General features: G+C 37.5%; 1 protein-coding gene across 3 annotated transcripts in view; it reads left to right on the plus strand.

Annotated features, from left to right (window-relative positions):
- Nucleotides 1-18,622, plus strand: part of Clc-a (chloride channel protein 2) — an 81,872-nt gene that overhangs the window by 30,792 nt on the left and 32,458 nt on the right. The window contains exons 1-2 of one of the 3 annotated variants that reach the window (XM_076797876.1): nt 15,321-15,506; nt 16,870-16,957. The exons of 1 other annotated variant lie outside the window; for it this stretch is intronic. In XM_076797876.1, coding sequence (XP_076653991.1) covers nt 15,355-15,506; nt 16,870-16,957 — 240 coding nt within the window. In that variant the 5' untranslated portion in view covers nt 15,321-15,354. Of the gene's footprint in view, nt 1-15,320; nt 15,507-16,869; nt 16,958-18,622 lie in introns of those variants that run through there. One more of the 3 variants, XM_076797885.1, reaches the window with a different exon arrangement.

Here is an 18,622-nt window from a genome sequence, read left to right on the forward strand (position 1 = left end):
ATATCGGAGGTGATCGTCCAGCGAGCGATTCCGCCCGTGTTTTCTCGTCTCGAGAGGCTGTAAACAGGGTTATCACCGAGACTCGCAGACTCCGTGTCTCTCCGACACCGTCTTATCGTTCGCGATTCGCTGGAAAATAGAACGCACGAGCCTCGGGGTAATTGATTTGGCGGCGATAACGTTCGCCGAGTCCTTGTTGGTCCGATTACCACGTATTAAAAAACCGTACGGTTACATCACTGCTTAATATGCGGTCTGCGTGCTGAGAAATTCTCTTTTTCCCAACTCCACGCTGTGCTCCTAGAAATTGACACTGTCATCGATTTTTCGGAAATCGTCTGACAGCTTGCGAATCAAATTTAATTACAAATCTCTGTCTATTAAATCGAGAGACGGACAGGACAAGTAAGACTTAATTAAATTCTGTCCAATTTTATTTGATCTCAAGAAAGAAATTTGACGACATTGGTAGCCAAATTTATTAAAAAAGAGATCAAATTAAATTGCAAACTAGTTTCGGTTTATTACACCGAGAGAAAAATGGGATAGAAAAGATTGAATTAAATGCTGTCCTATTCAATTTTTAATGCTCTTCAATGCCAAAATTGTCATCATTGCCTTTGAAATGCATCATTGCATTTCTCTATCTTAATAAATTTGACTAAAGCCTGGCAAACAAACTTTAAAAAATTTAAGATAAAGACCATATTTAATTGCAAACGAATCTCATTGTTAGTTTATTAAATCGAGCCTTATATACTTATTAGAGCAACCTGTTTATCAAGCTAAACTTAATTCTAAAATTTATGTTTTGTTGTTTAAAAAATTTGTAACAATTTTATTTAAAAAAAATTATATATATAATATATATAATAATATTGTATAATATTAATACAATATATATATATTATACTATAATATAAATTCAAATCAAAATTTAGTTTATTTAAGATATAATGAGTTACATTAAATGTATATTTTTTAAAATTACATTTTAGAATTTAATAAAGATGGGATTGAAAAGTAAATTTTATCAATTAAAAAATTTGAAATTATGAAATAATTTTTATTTCAGTGACTGAAACTACTGTCCTGTTAAATTTTTGATGCTCTTCAATGCCAAAATTGTCACAAATTTTGTAAACTTCGTCTGCCAGGTTTTAGTCAAATTTATTAAGATAGAGACCAAAATTTAATTGCAGACGAATCTCATCGTTAGTTTATTAAATCGAGAGACAAACAGGAGAGAAAATATTGAATTAAAAATGCTATCCTATTAAATTTTTTCTTTGATTCCAAAACATAGGACTGAACAATTGGACAAGGTTAGGTTCTACGGAATCGACGTTCTGCGAATCGATCGACATCGATTTTTGAAAATCTGTCAACCTGCGAATTTGTATTCCGGTCCATCGATCGTTCGCAGATCGGTCCCGTTTATGCGAGTCGCGTTCAAGTTCCGAATAGAAATGTGAAATAGAAATTTCGTCAGTTGCCGGCTACGTGACAGTAAACTGCACTTTCTAGGTGCTTTGTTGTCCACACACGTGGCACGGAAAAGTCCAAATGTTTCTCTGTGTCGAGGCAACGCGAGAAAAATAGCCTAACACCGTGCAAGAGAAACTCAAACCAGAGAGAGATTCTACCGACAAAACGGTAAAACGCATTTTTTCCCAAGTTTTCGCGGAACAAAAGACCGGCAATTTTTTCTTCAACGTGGAAACAATACATCGAAACGAATGTTTTGCTGGCCACCGACGAACAGCGGCCGCAAGGGGGTTCAAAAGTTATCAGCTATCAGCTGGCTTTGTTTGTTGGCCGTATCGTGGAGCATGACTTCTCGGCCTGCTTCTATCTTATTTTTGTCGGCGATAACGCGCGCGAATGCGAGAGTCGAGGGGTTTTTCTTTTTTTTTTTTGATTCATTTGCAATCGTCCGTTTAAAGGGTCAAGCCTAGAAAACAGTCTGAAAAGAATGTCATCTTCGACATTAGGTTTACGGAGCACTAGAAATGACTATTCTGCATCACTTTATAAAAATAACAGGAACGTGCTACCCACATTTTTAGCAATATTTTTACAATAACATATACGCAAAGAAATAAATTTGCTAAGTAGTCTCTCATGTATGCATCCTTAGAATCTTAATAATTAAAAATTTTAAATACTAAGATTCTAAGGATGCATACATGAGAAATTATTTAGCAAATTTATTTCTTAAAAATATTAGAACCCGTCGTTTTGACAATCAGATTTGAAATAAGAAAATCCCTATCCTTTCTTTTTCTTCTTCATTCGTAATAGGGCGAAAGCCGGTCCCGAGCCGTCGCCTTATATCGAAAGAAAACTATAGTGAAGGTTATATATCGAGCATATGTGACCCAAACTGTGTCACGTTTGGACTCATTTTAATCAGAAAAATGTGACGACTATGTCGGTGAAAGTTTCATGAAAATATTATTGGAAACAAAGATTTTTTATCATTGTTTTAGTTGCTTCAGATGGTTTTAGGTATGATCCGTTGAAAGGAAAAGAGGAGAAAAATGTGTGTTGCGGTTTGAGAAGAGGAAGGGGTTATAAAAAATGTGAAGATCGTAAAAGGAGAAGTCATCGTGACTCCCTTGTCATCGCAAATCTCGGTTGAGTCATGCTCACTGATGTCTCCTCCGCGAGAGAACACGGATCTCGCGTCGGCACGCTGATTAATCTCTTTAATCGTGCCCGGGAATCGTTAATTACCTTCTATCTCTTCGGATCGAGATCTGGCTGGCGTGCGGCACGCACTTGGCTGTCCTAGACCCTATTGCCGAAGAGTTATGGCTCTGTTCGAGTCCTTGTTCCTTCGAGGAACGGAAGTCCCTTATTTTTCTTGCGGAAAAAGCTGCAATCGCTCCGAATTTTTTAAAACTGCTTGGAAGTGGTGGAATATTTTCGAATGAATTAATTAATTAACAGTTTTGGTACCTGTACAGGGTGAATAGATCAATCTTATTGCTAGATCTTTAAGCGTTTGTTGCAAAGAGAGACCTGAAATTTTCGTATATTTTCTATTTTATTTAAATTTTAATTGTACTTTATCGAAATCATTTTATGAATACATGCACTTTTTAAAATTATAAATGCATGTGCTTCTTAACATCATAAATACGTTCTAATAAAATCATACACACATTACAAAATATTATGTTAGGTTTGGATATTTTCATTTTATAAATACATGCACTTTTTAAATTTATAAATGCATGTGCTTCTTAAAATCATAAATACATTCTAATCAAATCATACACACATTACAAAATATTATGTTAGGTTTGGATATTTTCATTTTATAAATACATGCACTTTTTAAATTTATAAATGCATGTGCTTCTTAAAATCATAAATACATTCTAATCAAATCATACACACATTACAAAATATTATGTTAGGTTTGGAAATTTTCATTTTATAAATACATGCACTTTTTAAATTTATATATGCATGTGCTTCTTAAAATCATAAATACATTCTAACAAAATCATACACACATTACAAAATATTATGTTAGGTTTGGAAATTTTCGCACATTTTTATTTGATTTTTCCTAGAGGCTATCTCCGATTAAATAACAAAATTTTGGCAATTATTCTGATCTCTACGAAATAATTTTAAATAGATCCGCATAAAGAACAGTCTAGGAATGACTATGATAAATCTTGTTTAGTCTAGAGTTAAAAGTTCATTTTTGATAGGTCGAGTGTGCCAAAGTCGCTTGTAAAATGCGAGAGAATCGAGAGAGTGATTACCATAATAAATCTTAACTTGTCTCTTCTCTTATTAAATGAATTGCCTTGATGTCGCCTAATTTTTTCGGTCAAAGTGAAATATGGTTGTAACGATGGATGTTGGCCATCCGTCCGAATACTTTTCGCGAGGGACGGTGAATTAGATCCTGTGAATTAGATCAGGCTAGTCGTACAGCGGCAACCTTGAGTGTCAACGGCAATCAGGCAAAGCGACGTTGGAATCAGAGACGGTAAACAATCACGGACAAGGGAGAGCTAAACAGGAAGGAAGGGCCAATGATTGGACAAAACGATCTTGTCCAAAATGCAATCGTATGCACTGTTGACGCATCATCATGAGAGAGGGGGGGGGGGAGAGGACAGAGAGAGAGAGAGAGAGAGAGAGAAAGAGAGAGAGAGAGAGTGGTAATTCGTCGCTGGCCGGCCATGTGACTGGCATTAACTAATTCAGTGCTCTAATATACTGTCATGGGGTCGTGAACCCATGGGACATCCGTGGCGGTAGCTACTCGGCGATCTTCTAGAGTATACATTGACCTGTCTTGGATCTAGGCGGGATCTACCGTCTCGATCCTCTTGATCGTACCTTCCAAACGCTCCCTTACATTTATTTCAATCGACAACTTTTGCTCGGTTCGCTGCGGATCATTTTATAAATTGTTTCCTCTAGCTTTATGCTTCTATTGAATTTTTGTTCACATAAAAAAATCAAATATCTAAAACTCGGCTATGAACAATTTATAAAATTGTTCCTTCCAGCTTGATGCTTCTGTTAAATTCCCTATTTGTTTCGCATCGATAATGAACAACTGAAAATTCTTTTCTATTAAATTTCTATTTACTTCACACGAAAGATCAACAATCCAAAATTTGCCTGTGAGTAATTTTTAAAATTGTTTCTTCTAATTTTAGGCTTCCGCTAAATTTCTTATTTGTGTCACAGCAATAATCAACCACTGAAAATTCTTTTCTATTAAATTTCTATTTACCTCACAGGAAAAATCAACTATCCAAAGTTTGGTTATGAACAATTTATAAAATTGTTTCTTCCAGCTTGATGCTTCTGTTAAATTCCTCATTTGTTTCGCATCAATAATGAACAACTGAAAATTCTTTTCTATTTTTACGTGAAAAATCAACCACCCAAAATTTGCCTGTGAATAATTTTTAAAATTGTTTCTTCTAATTGTAGGCTTCCGCTAAATTTCTTATTTGTGTCACAGCAATAATCAACCACTGAAAATTCTTTTCTATTAAATTTCTATTTACCTCACAGGAAAAATCAACTATCCAAAGTTTGGTTATGAACAATTTATAAAATTGTTTCTTCCAGCTTGATGCTTCTGTTAAATTCCTCATTTGTTTCGCATCAATAATGAACAACTGAAAATTCTTTTCTATTTTTACGTGAAAAATCAACCACCCAAAATTTGCCTGTGAATAATTTTTAAAATTGTTTCTTCCAATTTTAGGCTTCCTCCAAATTTCTTATTTGTTTCAAACCACTGAAAATTCTTTTCTATTACAGTTTGACTTAGGTCTTTTGCCAACGTGGAAGAACAAATCTTGCAAATCCCAGAGTAAAAACCATTAAACACACTATCTAATTGTCCCCACTTAAATCTGCATGAAAATGTAGCCTCGATAAAGGCGTTTATCTCTAACAGCGTCTTTTTGTACATCACAATTGCCACCAACACAAAAAAGATGCGAAGACAAAGGAAGTTCCTCTTCGCTACCGTCGGTGTCAGAGCATCGACATAATAAGCATCATTAACTCAATCATTGCCGAAAGAATCGACTGTTTCAACCACGGAAGACAATGTATCCGTGCAATGGCGAATTCTTCTCGGGTTTGTCTAAAAAAAAAAAAAGTAACGAAACTGGAAAACGAAGGAACACGACGTGCAAGTAGTTCGTGCAGGAACAAAGCCGACAGGGAATTATGCAAAGGAAGATAATTTCGCCGAGTGCCGTCGGAGCAGCGTTACACTGTGTTATACTAATGGGCCGCGTTTGTTCCCGAGGATCAAAATGGCCGATTTAGGGGCAGTCGGCCAATTATGCGGTTGACCCGTTCCCGGAAGGAATTTACGCGAGAGACAATTCTCGTCAGCGTGTTGCGAATTAGTCTTCCGCCGCGTTCAATATTCATCGGCCGTAATTACACTGGACTTTTAATTGCCCCGTCGCGCGAGCTTCTTTACAGTGATCGCACGGATTCTTAGCGTGCCGATTCACGAACCTTTTGATGGCGACGTAATATTACGTCGCTGGTTTTCCGTACGGTATTTAATGTCGCATTTCAGAATTCTAACTGGATGATTGTTTTAGATCAATTGTGTATCGATGTGAGTTAAATACTGTTCGAGTTAAATTTAGCTGTGACGTATCATTACGTCGATCATTTTGATCGCAGTCTAACGTAATTTTAGTGGCAATTGAACGGTGATTTTATTTCTATTATTTTTGTAAGTATAACCAAAGGCAGATTTGATGGAGAATGCATGAAAATAATTTTTAATCAAAAAGACGTATTATTACGGCGTTAATTCTCAGCGCAATGTTTGAATTCGTTGTTATGAATTTTAACTGATCAGTCATTTGTTCAATTGTATATTGATGTGGATGATTAAGTTCAATTTAGGTGTGACGTATCATTACGTCGATTCTTTTGATCGCAGTCTAACGTAATTTTAGTGGCAATTGAACGGTGATTTTATTTCTATTATTTTTGTGAATGTCACCAAAGGCAGATTTGATGGAGAATGCATGAAAATAATTTTTAATCAAAAAGACGTATTATTACGTCGTTAATTCTCAGTGCAATGTTTGAATTCGTTGTTAAGAACTTTAACTGACCAGTCATTTGTTCAATTGTATATTGTTGTGAATGTTTAAGTTCAATTTAGCTGTAACGTATTTTTACGTCAGTCCTTGCACTGCAATGAATTTTTAATTGCCATTGATTGGTGAATTCATTTTCATTGTTTTGTTTTAACTTAACCAGACGCTCCATGTTGGATGGAACATTAATAAAAATAAATTTTAAATAGTACTCAATACGATTTTTTGGGGGGATCGATTGTCGTAATATTACGGCAATTATGCATGTAACATCGACACTCCCAATTTGACCAGAAAAATAATTTCGTCTCAACTATTTATTAATATCGGCAAAGATACTGCATTTGGTACGCGGTGTAAACAAGAAACCTGAACGTGTAAGATTAACAATCTGTAAAAATTGTTAAAAAAATTGAAAGATAGAAAGTTGAAAGCCTGCTTTCGCTGAGCATCGCCGAAACAGTGGACAGGAATTGTCCGGTATACAGAGTGGTCATAAAAATCGAATGAAAATGCATATTTTCATAAAAATGACAATGTTTATTAATAGCAAGTGAACGTAGACATTTTCTCGGACGAAAATAATTCCCGGAGTATTGCGTCTGCGAAATGGGATCTCCAATGAGTTTGGATAACATCACAGATATTAAATGCATCTTCCTTGTATTGTCCGAGCTTCAATGAAGACAAGGCGTCAGACCTTGCTCTGACGCATTGAACTTCTTTATTAGTCGTTTATAAGCATACTTGCTTGGTTTATTTTCTCTCAAAAGTACTATGGTTGTGCCCAGTGTCCCGAAAGCTGCTTTTTCCTTCCAATCAGTCGTCGTTCACGAGAAACATTTGAAAAAATATCTCCAGGTAATTTGCATCATTATACGAAACTTTCGTTATCTCGAATTCGCAAAAAAAAAAAAACAAATCATTTTGTTCAGCAAATTTCTTGGCAGCTGTACATTCCAAGAGCTTCGCAAACGCGTTCCCTCGTTTCCATCGGTGGTCACGCGCTGCGATTATAATGAGGAAAAAATCGTAATCATGTGACACGTTAATATGCTAAGTGAAAGGCGCGGTGGAGAATGACGGCTTTATAAATTTGCATTGCACGTAAACAGTTCTGGAAATCCTCGGGAACAGCAATCCCAGAATATCGATTATACAATACCTTATTAGAGAATTATTTATTTGCTGCTTTCTAAACGGTCTAACCATTTCCAGTGGCTGACACTGCCGATATTTATTTAACACCTTCCACGTGGACCACCCTGTATATTAGTAGCGGTTGATGTTTTCTATTTCTAATATTGATGATTTTTATTTCGAAAAAATTTATCTCGACCGAATCACCACAAGATTCAACTTAAAATATAATTGTTATATGAGCCCTTTGAGAATAAATATCAATATAATGACGTCATCTAGATTCATGTATCCAATACCCAAAGTTTGAAATAAATAGTTCAATTATTAATCCTCCGTACGCTATGCCGGAGTCATTCGTGACCCGTAGTGGTGGGGATAAGGTCGAGCGACCGTCAATGTGGACAATTGTCCACAATAAAATTTTACTCCGATATAAGACGACGCTTTTCATTTCGCTTTTTCTTCAAATTTTATTCCGATATAAGACGACGCTTTTCATTTCGAAATAAGGAAATCGCTATCCCCTTTTTTTCCTCTTCATCCGAAATACGACGAAAGCCGGTCCCGAGCCGTCGCCTTATATCGAAAGAAAACTATAGTGAAATATTGGCGCGGGTCAGAAATGACTCCGGCACAGGCCTAGAACTCGAAGAAGGATTAATTGCATTATTACAATTATTATCGTCTCTTCTTCCCGGTAATTAAGACTTCGATGCAAATCTAACGAATATTGTCAATATGTGCAATTTTATTCCGATATAAGACGACGCTTTTCATTTCACTTTTTCTTCAAATTTTATTGCGATATAAGACGACGGTTTTCATTTGGAAATAAGAAAATCGCTATCCCCTCTTTTTCCTCTTCATCCGAAATACGACGAAAGCCGGTCCCGAGCCGTCGCCTTATATCGAAAGAAAACTATAGTGAAATATTGGCGCGGGTCAGAAATGACTCCGGCACAGGCCTAGAACTCGAAGAAGGATTAATTGCATTATTGCAATTATTATCGTCTCTTCTTCCCGGTAATCAAGACTTCGATGCAAATCTAACGAATATTGTCAATATGTGCAATTTTATTCCGATACAAGACGACGCTTTTCAATTCGAAATAAGAAAATCGCCTGTTTTTCTCTTTCATCCGAAACACGACGAAAGCCGATCCCGAGTCATCGCCTTATATCGAAAGAAAACTGTAGTGAAATATCGGCAGTAATTAAGTCTTCGATGCAAGTCTAATGAATGTGCTTGTTTACTAAGGGTTAATACGAGGCGAACAATATTGACAATATTGGCGCAAGATGTGCAGTAAATGGGAATAAGATTAAAGTATTTGTTATCGAATGTTTTTTTATCGCGGTATTCCACTTGCAACAAGTCGAAGGCTGCTCCGGACGCACAATGTTCAACAATCGGTGGCTGGCATGACGCAGAAATTCACCTAGGTAAATTTACAAAGTCGGTACCCTTTCCGATGCATTATCAGGCTATCTCTTCGGGATAAACATGCGAATTTACGGCTTCTCGCGTTCGCAATTAAGCGGCGCGGTTCCCGCGATAAATACGAACAATTTGCCGGCCGCCGCTCTGTTAATCGTTCACCCGTACCCGTTGAAAACCTCTCGGAAAACCGGATACCTCTTTGCTAAAAAAAAGGTACGTGACGTTCAAAAATCTACGCGGAAAAATTTTGGCAATGAACGGGCGCGCAAATTGCATTTTGAAATGGCGACTCCGAGGCGCCTTTGCGCACACCGTTATTCAAAATATCGTGTACATTAGTAAATTTGTTCGTATTTAATAAGTTGCTAAAATTGTACTCCCTGTGTTCCATAATCATAATTAGACTGAGGATCTTTATGCAAAATAAAAATTTTCTACCGGAATTGCAACAAACTTGAGTGAAATAGAAATTTTTTTTTCTGTCTTAATATGTTTAATAGGGTTGTAATGTTTTCACTGTTTTAAGACAAGCCTACCCATTTTTAATTAACGCAACATTTATTATGAAAAAACTAGATTAAATTAAACAATAAATTAGAAATATTACTCCTAATTTTTATTTAGAGTGTTTAGATAGTTTCTGGGTTTTTCAATAATTTCGCTACTGCATTTAAAACTTGTATGCATGAGCCTAAAATTGTTGGAATCATCGTTCTTCAAACTCTTTTTTTTCATGTCACTTTTACGATGAGATGATATTCAACTGAAATAAAACAATTGATTTCGATCGGCGGATGAAATTAGAAAAATAGTTATAACTCGTAATAATTAGGTGAACCTAAAAATTGAAAGATGTGTCAAAACAAATGACGGATGTCATGAAATATTCATTTTCATCGAAGGCTTCGCAATTTTGCCTGCATTCGCCAGTAATTCCCGATTAAATATTAACTTGCTACTGTTATTTTGGGACAAATAAATTATTATGGAAACTAATTACTACGAATACAAATTATTATGGAAATATTCTAGATCGGAAGAAACATTTGTTTTTGTTTAGTTAAAATAGCTCTGCCAATAGTTAATAGGATTCTATTCAACGTCGACATAATTTTTAGTGACATTGTTTTATCATACTCGCCACAATTACTCAGGTTTGCCAGAAAATATCATAACTAGACTGCGGATCTTTACGCATTTATGGCTTCTGAAAATGTTCAAAAAACGTTATAATATAAAATTCCCCAGATTTTTATTTATTCCAGATCTACAAACGCTACTGCCACTAAAAATTAGATTTCATTTGTTTCCGAAAATTTGCCGACAAAAATTCAAAATTGCATAAATATCCGCAGTCATATTCGTGCAAAATAAAAATTGTTTGCATTAACTGCAAGACGTAAGAACCGCGGAGAAATGTATTTCTCTTATCACTGTTTTTATTAAATAGTAAGAAACGTGTTGATATTGTTGAATGTTTTTAATCTTCCCAACGTTTGTAATTACACTCGCCCAATTTTGCTATGAATGCATAAAATCCGTCTGGTCATCAGTTAAAAGTTAACAAAATCGACAGCAGAAGACGAAATCTCATTGCGCAAATAATGTTTATTACGACCAAACAATGAATTGAACGAGCAGAGAACGATCAGAAACGTTGCGACGAGAAGAATAAAATGGCGTTCGCTGTGGGTCATTCAACGAAAAATTGAGAACGATAAAATCGGTTTCGCCGATCGGGCGATCGAATTTTCGCGCGGCGATCGTCCGAGGAAAGAGTCATCGATCGGAGACCGGTGCCGGCATCGGGTAAGACGGCCATTCATCAAATTACGTGGTCATTTTGTTCAATGATAACTGGTGACTTTGAAGGCAGCTTCCTACGAGCCCTCGCCGAGGGAAGTGGCCAATTGCCGTGTACGGCTACCGTACAGTCGCCGCTAGAAATCCTCGCGTTAAGACCACTTTCGAGACTTCTTTCTTTGTCTGGCCAACGAGTTCGCGCGCTCTGCCATTAGATTAGGCGAAAATCCGGACCACGTGGTCACGACACTTCGTCGTTACTCGCGGGAACAACGGTGCTCGCGAATGACGATCAACAGTCCGCTCGTGGGACAAGCAAGACAGTTTCGAAACCGTCTTCGGTCTCATCAAATTTTACGATCATTAGGGATTCATTAACACTGAACCTACCACGGTGAAAATAACCGGTGTTCTATTTCACAACTATCGAATTTGTCAAAAAGTTTTCATAGGAAATGACTGAATTCGTGCCTATTTTTAAGAAAAACTCGTACGCGGTACATTAGAAATCGTACGTTTATGTTTGTTCGAAAGAAAATTATGTGAAAGCAATAAATACGGATCTTCAAGCTTCTAGGCACGAAATTCCATATTAACATAAGTAAATATTTACGCTAATGTTCACAAAGTTCGTTAATAAAGTCCTGTACAATAGTTTTTAGAGATTTTTTAAGTACCAGTTTTCTATGCCGGTCAGCTGACTTTAATAGAGCAGAACTAGAAAGTCTCGAAAGATTCCATCTTGAAATTTTTATTGCGTTAAGTTCAAACTATGTAGAAGGGATTCTGACAAAAATCTGCTGCAAATATCTGCTAACCTGCCAGTCACAATTTTCGAAAATCTTTGTAACACCGTACGGTGGACCGAATGGGCATTCTAGGAAAGCAGGAGAAAGTGGCTTCACAAATTATGGTAACACGGCTAAACGTTTCGTCAAAAACTTTATAAAAACTTCGAAAACAACAGGCATTAATAAGGAACTTGAACGATTTTTTTTATATCTTATCTGCTCTTTCTGCGGGTCACAACATTAATTTTTCTAAATTTCGAGAAATTTGTTCGCGAAACGAAAGATTTATATCTAAATTCGTACCCTTGGTTTTATATGCCCGTTACAGTGCACAAATTATTATTTCATAGTGTAGAAATAAGTAAATCATGCCTATTGCCAATTGGCATGATGTCTGAAGAGGCTCTCAACAAAGACATAAGAAGGTTTAGGATTGGCCTCGCAACGAAGAACTCGCGTGTATCTACAAATTACGACTTAATAGCAATGCTGTTAATTACTTCTGATCCCATCATAAATAGGGTGATACCGCAAAAAAATACAAATACCGAAATGTGTATTAAATCTACTTTTAACAAGAACTTCCGTCTAATCCCATAAGTAACTTAGTTGATAGCGATATTAGCGAAGAATTATTTTTATATTGTTATATTCAGATATTATTGTTGTACGTATTTAATATTATATTTTTCATTTATTCTTATATTCGTTTCTATAATTTATACAATATTTTTCAATATAAATATTATTCTTAAAGGTTCTACATATACAGTGACTCACGAAAGTATTTGAACACTTACCACGAAACACTGCATTTACTATAATAAGTATATTACACAATACTTACAGAAATATTATTAACATTGTACATTGGTATGACTCTCTAGATTATACAGGTCAAGTTTCAAGTGAATCGAAATGTGTATACAATAGTTATGAATTACTTCTTACAAGCATAAACTTTGCCGATGCCCCAAAAGTATCTGAACGCACAGAAATGAGTTCCAAGAATGAATGAGAACAAAGTTTTTCAGGCTCTGAATATAAACATACACTGTTGGTAGTTATTCTACGTGCGTCAGTCGTAGTCGAGCATTCATGGTGAAATATTCTATTGAGCATGTGTCCCAAAACATCTGAAATTCCTGAAAATGATAGAAAATTAATTGTGAAGCTGTGCATAACGAAGCAAAGACCTATGCTGAAATTAGTACGATTCTGATATTAGTAAGATACTGATATTAGTTCTTAAACGATCGAAATCTGAAGGAACTGTAAAGAAACAAGTACCGTGAAACGCGACAGAAAAATCTGCCTGGAAAGTACGGTGAAAATTCGCGAAAGAGGGGAATATTTTGAAAAATTGTTTCGATAAAAAGGAGAACGATCGCAGATTGTCGTCGCAGCGATAGGTGTCCGGAATCGCAAATGGACGCGTGTCGCGCCGATGTCGCTGGGGAGAACCAAATCGGATTCAAAATCAAGGAACTTTCGATAGGAATGAGGTAGAGCGATGAAATTTTTTTTAATGAAAGCTGCATCTTTGTAGAATATGGGAAAAATAGAGAGATTATTACCATCCAATCATTTCAACGAAAAAATGACTTCGTTAGTTTTTGTCACAAAAATCTATTTTTTGCAAAATCCTGAGGTCGTAGACAAATTTTGAGACCAGATTTGAAGTCAGCGTGAAAAAATCTATGGGAAATGATGTATAGCATGTTAAAAAAAAATTTTTTCCGCGCGTGGTATTGGAAAAACCATAATTTTCTTGAAATTGTGCAAGTTTAACGAATTTTCTCAAGGTTAAAAAACGTTCGTACCATAATCTCTCTATTTTTTCCATATTCTACAAAGTTTCAGCTTTCATTTAAACAAAATTTCATCGCTCTACCTCATTTCTATCGAAAGTTCTTTGATTTTGAATCCGATTTCGTCCAAATTGCCCACTGTGCGGCGCTGCGACGTCGACGTCGACGTCGACGTCGACGTCGACAACCGTCGGAGCGAGGCTAATGAGTCCGTAAATTGGACCAGGCCAGGCCCTCCCATCTGAGGTCCGCACGGTGGTTCTCTCTTCCCATTGTCAGTGTGACTCATTGGCTTGGTGTGCGACGGTCCAGCCCACGATTCAATTGCGCTGCTCTAAACGATTCTTCTCTTTTCTTCTTTTTTTTTTTCCATTCTATTTTCGACAATTTATTCCGACCGCCAGCCCTGGCCCACGATATTTTTTTTTTTTTTCGCCGACGCGTGCAGTGCCAGTGTCAGTGTCGCCGAGAACACTATATCATTCTTCGACGCGCGCTGTCGTCGTCGAAAAGACGAAATCTCACCGATCGAATTCTCGCCGATCCAGGCAGATCAACAGAGGACTCGATGCGAGAAATGAGATCGATCGATGATCGCAGCGACCGCGAACGATTCCCAGCGATGATAGCTCCGCGAACGCTGCGACACCTCGACGATTGTACCGTCGATCGTTCTCACGACTGATCGTCGATCTTTTCCAGAATACGATCGCTGTTTCTCGGCTTTCGCGCGAAGATACGTACGATCTCGGTGATCTCGATGGATCATCGTCGTCGCTGTTCGCACGGCTGCACAGTGTTTCGCTCGATGGACGAAAATCAGAGAGCCGAAGCGTAACATCCGAGACAATCGTGCACCGTGATATTACGTTGGTAACCGACTATGCTATACTCACGGAATATTTCGATCATGCTCCCCGATCGTTCGCGAGGCTCAGACGCGAAGTATTTCCTCGAACTTCCGAAGGAATTTTAGAATATCGGTTTTTTTTTGATAGTTCCATACTGTGGCACTTTTGGTCCATTTTTTTTTGTTGCATAAAACAGTAATAAATATCTATTTCCAGGTTGCCTCTGTAAAGGGGAAGCTTCATATTTCGAAAAATTTTTTACTGTTTCTGGAGACGTTTCAATTTTCGCTGCGCATCCTGGAAAAAGATTTTCTACAGACACGAACCAAGCTTCAGAATGAGCTTTTTTACGAAATTGTGACTTCAATCCGATCATATGACAATTCCTCGAAAATCAGGAATTTGAAGTTCGTGTACTCTCTGGAATTGCTATAATTGTAAAAAGAGGAATAAAATCTAGGGACGTGAAGCTACGATTTTTGCCCCGAATGCTGACGTTGAAACAATGATGTTGATCGTGTGACAATTTTAGAAAAATTGTTGTAGCACTTCTGGGATTCACTGTGACTTCCGAGGTGGAAGTAACAGGTCCCAGTTCCTCTTCATGAACACTTTGAGAATTTGTCGGTAAGGTAGCGTATTCGTGGTTCTCGAAGCAATTCACCGAAAATGCCACGCGTCTGAGCAGGAAGTTATGATTTTGGTCTCTCTCGTGCTCGCGAAACACTGTCGCCGCGTTACGCAACCTGTCCTGCAGTTCTCAGCTACCTGAAGACCAGCGCTGAGAGTCGGACCGCTAGTCGCGTTCGCAGCGGTCGTTGAATAAGATTGATCGACGGGTTTTCTTTTCGGACGCGTTTTCGGAGAACGTCGGAGGCCAAAATGTCGGGGCAAAGCACGAAGATGGAGCTCCTCGACGAGACTCTGCTCTACCATCATCCGGAAGGTAGTCAGGAGGAAGTGGACAGAGAATGGGAGGAATTCGACAGGCTGATGGCGAAGCTGAAGGAAAATCGGCGGGACAGGCCGCACAGGTAGCTTCCTCAGGAGTCCTTCTTCTTCTTCTTCTTCCTCTTCTTCTTCTTCTTTTGTTGGACCGTGTTTCAGGGAGACCGAGGAAAATTTTCTGTTCGTCCATCTAACGGCTAGCATCACGAGAGAGTTCTATTGAGTAATCGTAGTCAAGTGGGGGAATAAATAATAATGGCGGTGTATGACTTATGCGTGTAATCGCAGAAATACGGGCTCGGGAATCTACAGGGTGTCTCGTAACCGCTCCATCGAGCTATGGTCGAAATAAATGGGGAATATAGTGTAGTTCAATATTTTTACTCTTTTTTAGATAGTTATTGTAGCTTTGACAAATATCCGATTGAGTAAAACTATTTTTATTGTAGTAGTATAAATTGTATTATTTTTATAATAATATAGTATTGACCAGTTAGCTGTTTTCGACGAGTATACTCGTCATGGAGAAATGGCAACGGTTTGTGCTTGGACGAGTATACTCGTTATGCGTAAAAAGTAGTTACAATTTGAAATATATAAATTACAATTTGCTGTTATAAATAGATATAAATATTTGCTAAAATGTAGGTGTTCGTAAACTTCAATCATCAAGATGTATTGTAAACATTAAAATATATTCTGTATTACTTAATTCCACATTATAACAGCCACACATACTCGGTGTTTGACGAGCATACTCGTCGTCGAATTTTTGCGACGCAGTTCAGGTACACATTTTTCAAAGAGGTCGCAACAGCTGACTGGTTAAAATATAAATATAAATATTATTATATTATAATATAATATAATAATATAATATTCATAATTATATTATTTCCATAATAATACAATTTAATCGTAATATATTATAAAATTTCCTTCATTGTACTGCTTGTGACCTCGTTTTCGTGCCCAGTTCATTTTATACGACTCGACGCCTAAAATTGACCTAATTTGAATCAGGACAAATGTTATGGTGTTTAACACTAGAACTACCGAACCTAGTCAAAACGACTGGTTCCTAATTTTTTCTCTCACAATTACTGAAATTACAGAAATGTTTTCATCAGAATTTTTTGAATGAACTTTTTCATTGAAGCACATGTTAGAATAAAAATGGTATTAGGTTTGAATAGTCTTGTCATAATTACAAAGCAATATTCATCAGGTGTATTTATTACTCGGTAGTTCTAGTGTTAATTCAGGGTTGATTTTCTCGAAAACCACAAGCGTTGGATGTACCGATATTCATTCGAATCTATTGTAGTACCAATTACGAGCCACCCTGTAGAATGATCGAAAGAAAAATGAGTGTAGGTAATTGTTAAGGTACTCTTCAGGTATCTCTTCGGATTGGACGAACTAAACATGAGATTTTCTTGTTGTCAGACCCTCGCAAACTTTCTATCCATGTCCTCCGCCGAACGCGGACGAGGAGCAACAGGATTTCGATCCGTTCGATTACATTAACACGATTGTAAGCGAATTTTATTGATCGTTCGCATGATGGAAGCTCTGTATGTCGCACTTCTGCAAGATCTGTCCTCTGACTTCCGAAAAGAAAACATCGCTCGGCTGCCAAGCATTACTTCCTGAACTTCAAACGATCATTCACGGTATCATTCATTGATCTTTAAACAGCAACTCGGCGACATTCATCTGCAAATTGTCATAACTCGGCACAATTTATTTTTAAATTGCCATTCTGGTATTTTGGGTCCGAAGTCAACTGAGAATCTTTCGAAAATGTCTGACAGCAGCACAGTATCATTCACTGATAACTAAATCAATGTTTTGCCCCGGTTATTGACCATTAAGATAGTCAATACGATTTCTGTTTTTTTCACGTAGCTCATTTTAAAAAATCAAGGCTTGCTATGAAATATTGCAAGGGAACATGTAATGCTATAAATCCAACGAACGTTACTTATTAAAAATTCTGCATCGATATAGATTAGAAAAATGACAACAAAAATTATCTTCGTGCAATGATCAAGAATGGGAGCTGAACGAAGGTCATTTATTTATTAACCCTCAGCACTCGAGGACCGAATCTGAGGCGCAAAAATTGCTATATCATTACCCAAATTATTGTTCACATTTTTAAATTTGTTTATATTTAATAAACTACTAAAAACTTAGTTATAATAAAAATTAAATCAAAAACTTCATATACAGTGGAATAGAAATACTCTAGGTTGGCAGAAATGTGTAGTTTTCGAGTTAAAATAGTTCCGAGTACAAAGGGTTAACTATTGTCCACCAACGTAGACTTGAAAAACAACAAAAATGATTTTCTATGCAACTCAGTGCACTGAAAAGGAGTTTTCACCCCGAGGAACCGAATTCGTGTCAAGAAAACGTTTCCCTTGACACTTCCGGCGAGGTCTGCAATCCTGCGTAAAAAATCAGGTCTCGGGGTCTTCGACAATAGCACTCGCGATGGTGTCACGGGTTGTTCATCGTGGATACCGTCGGTCGCCACGTGATCGTGTTGTTCGTCCAGAGTTGCGAGCCGTGGCCGTTGATAAAAATGGGAAAAAATGGACGTCGCTTTCCTTTCACCTTATCGGAAAAGAAATTCCAGCGGAATCACGTGCCGGGTGGAGGATGGTGGAGGTTGATTCCTCGCTATCCGTCCAGCGATGCCGTTGAACCAATGCCGGACGACGGTTTTAAAATTAAACCGTCTTCGGACGCCGCTAGACGAATCCCAGACGAGAGACACGGCCCGTCTGCCAATATCGGCTGCCAATGCGCGACACAAGCTTCTCCCGTTCCCCCGTGTCCATTTGTTTCGCTCTACGGGCCGAACGATACTTCTTCCTGACGTGCACCTCCCGTGAAAAGCGACCGAACTCCCGTCGACGGGATGCTCAAATTGAATTCGTTGAAATGTGGACGAAAACGAATCGCGGAACGAGAATAAATGTTTGCCCGAGCGGACTTTAATTCACGGGAAAATGCTCTTCGGACGGTTCTTTTTGGTCAAACTGTGTCTGAGCATTGACGGCTGGATCTACTTTTTCAAATGTTCAATTTATTCTAGATAGGACACAGCATTTGTAATTTTTTTTTTGGTCCATCCAGTGTCTGAGCATTGACGGCTGGATCTACTTTTCAAATGTTCAATTTATTCTAG

Source organism: Halictus rubicundus, chromosome 1, assembly GCF_050948215.1.
Source record: "Halictus rubicundus isolate RS-2024b chromosome 1, iyHalRubi1_principal, whole genome shotgun sequence".
In the NCBI taxonomy this organism is placed as follows: Eukaryota; Metazoa; Arthropoda; class Insecta; order Hymenoptera; family Halictidae; genus Halictus; species Halictus rubicundus.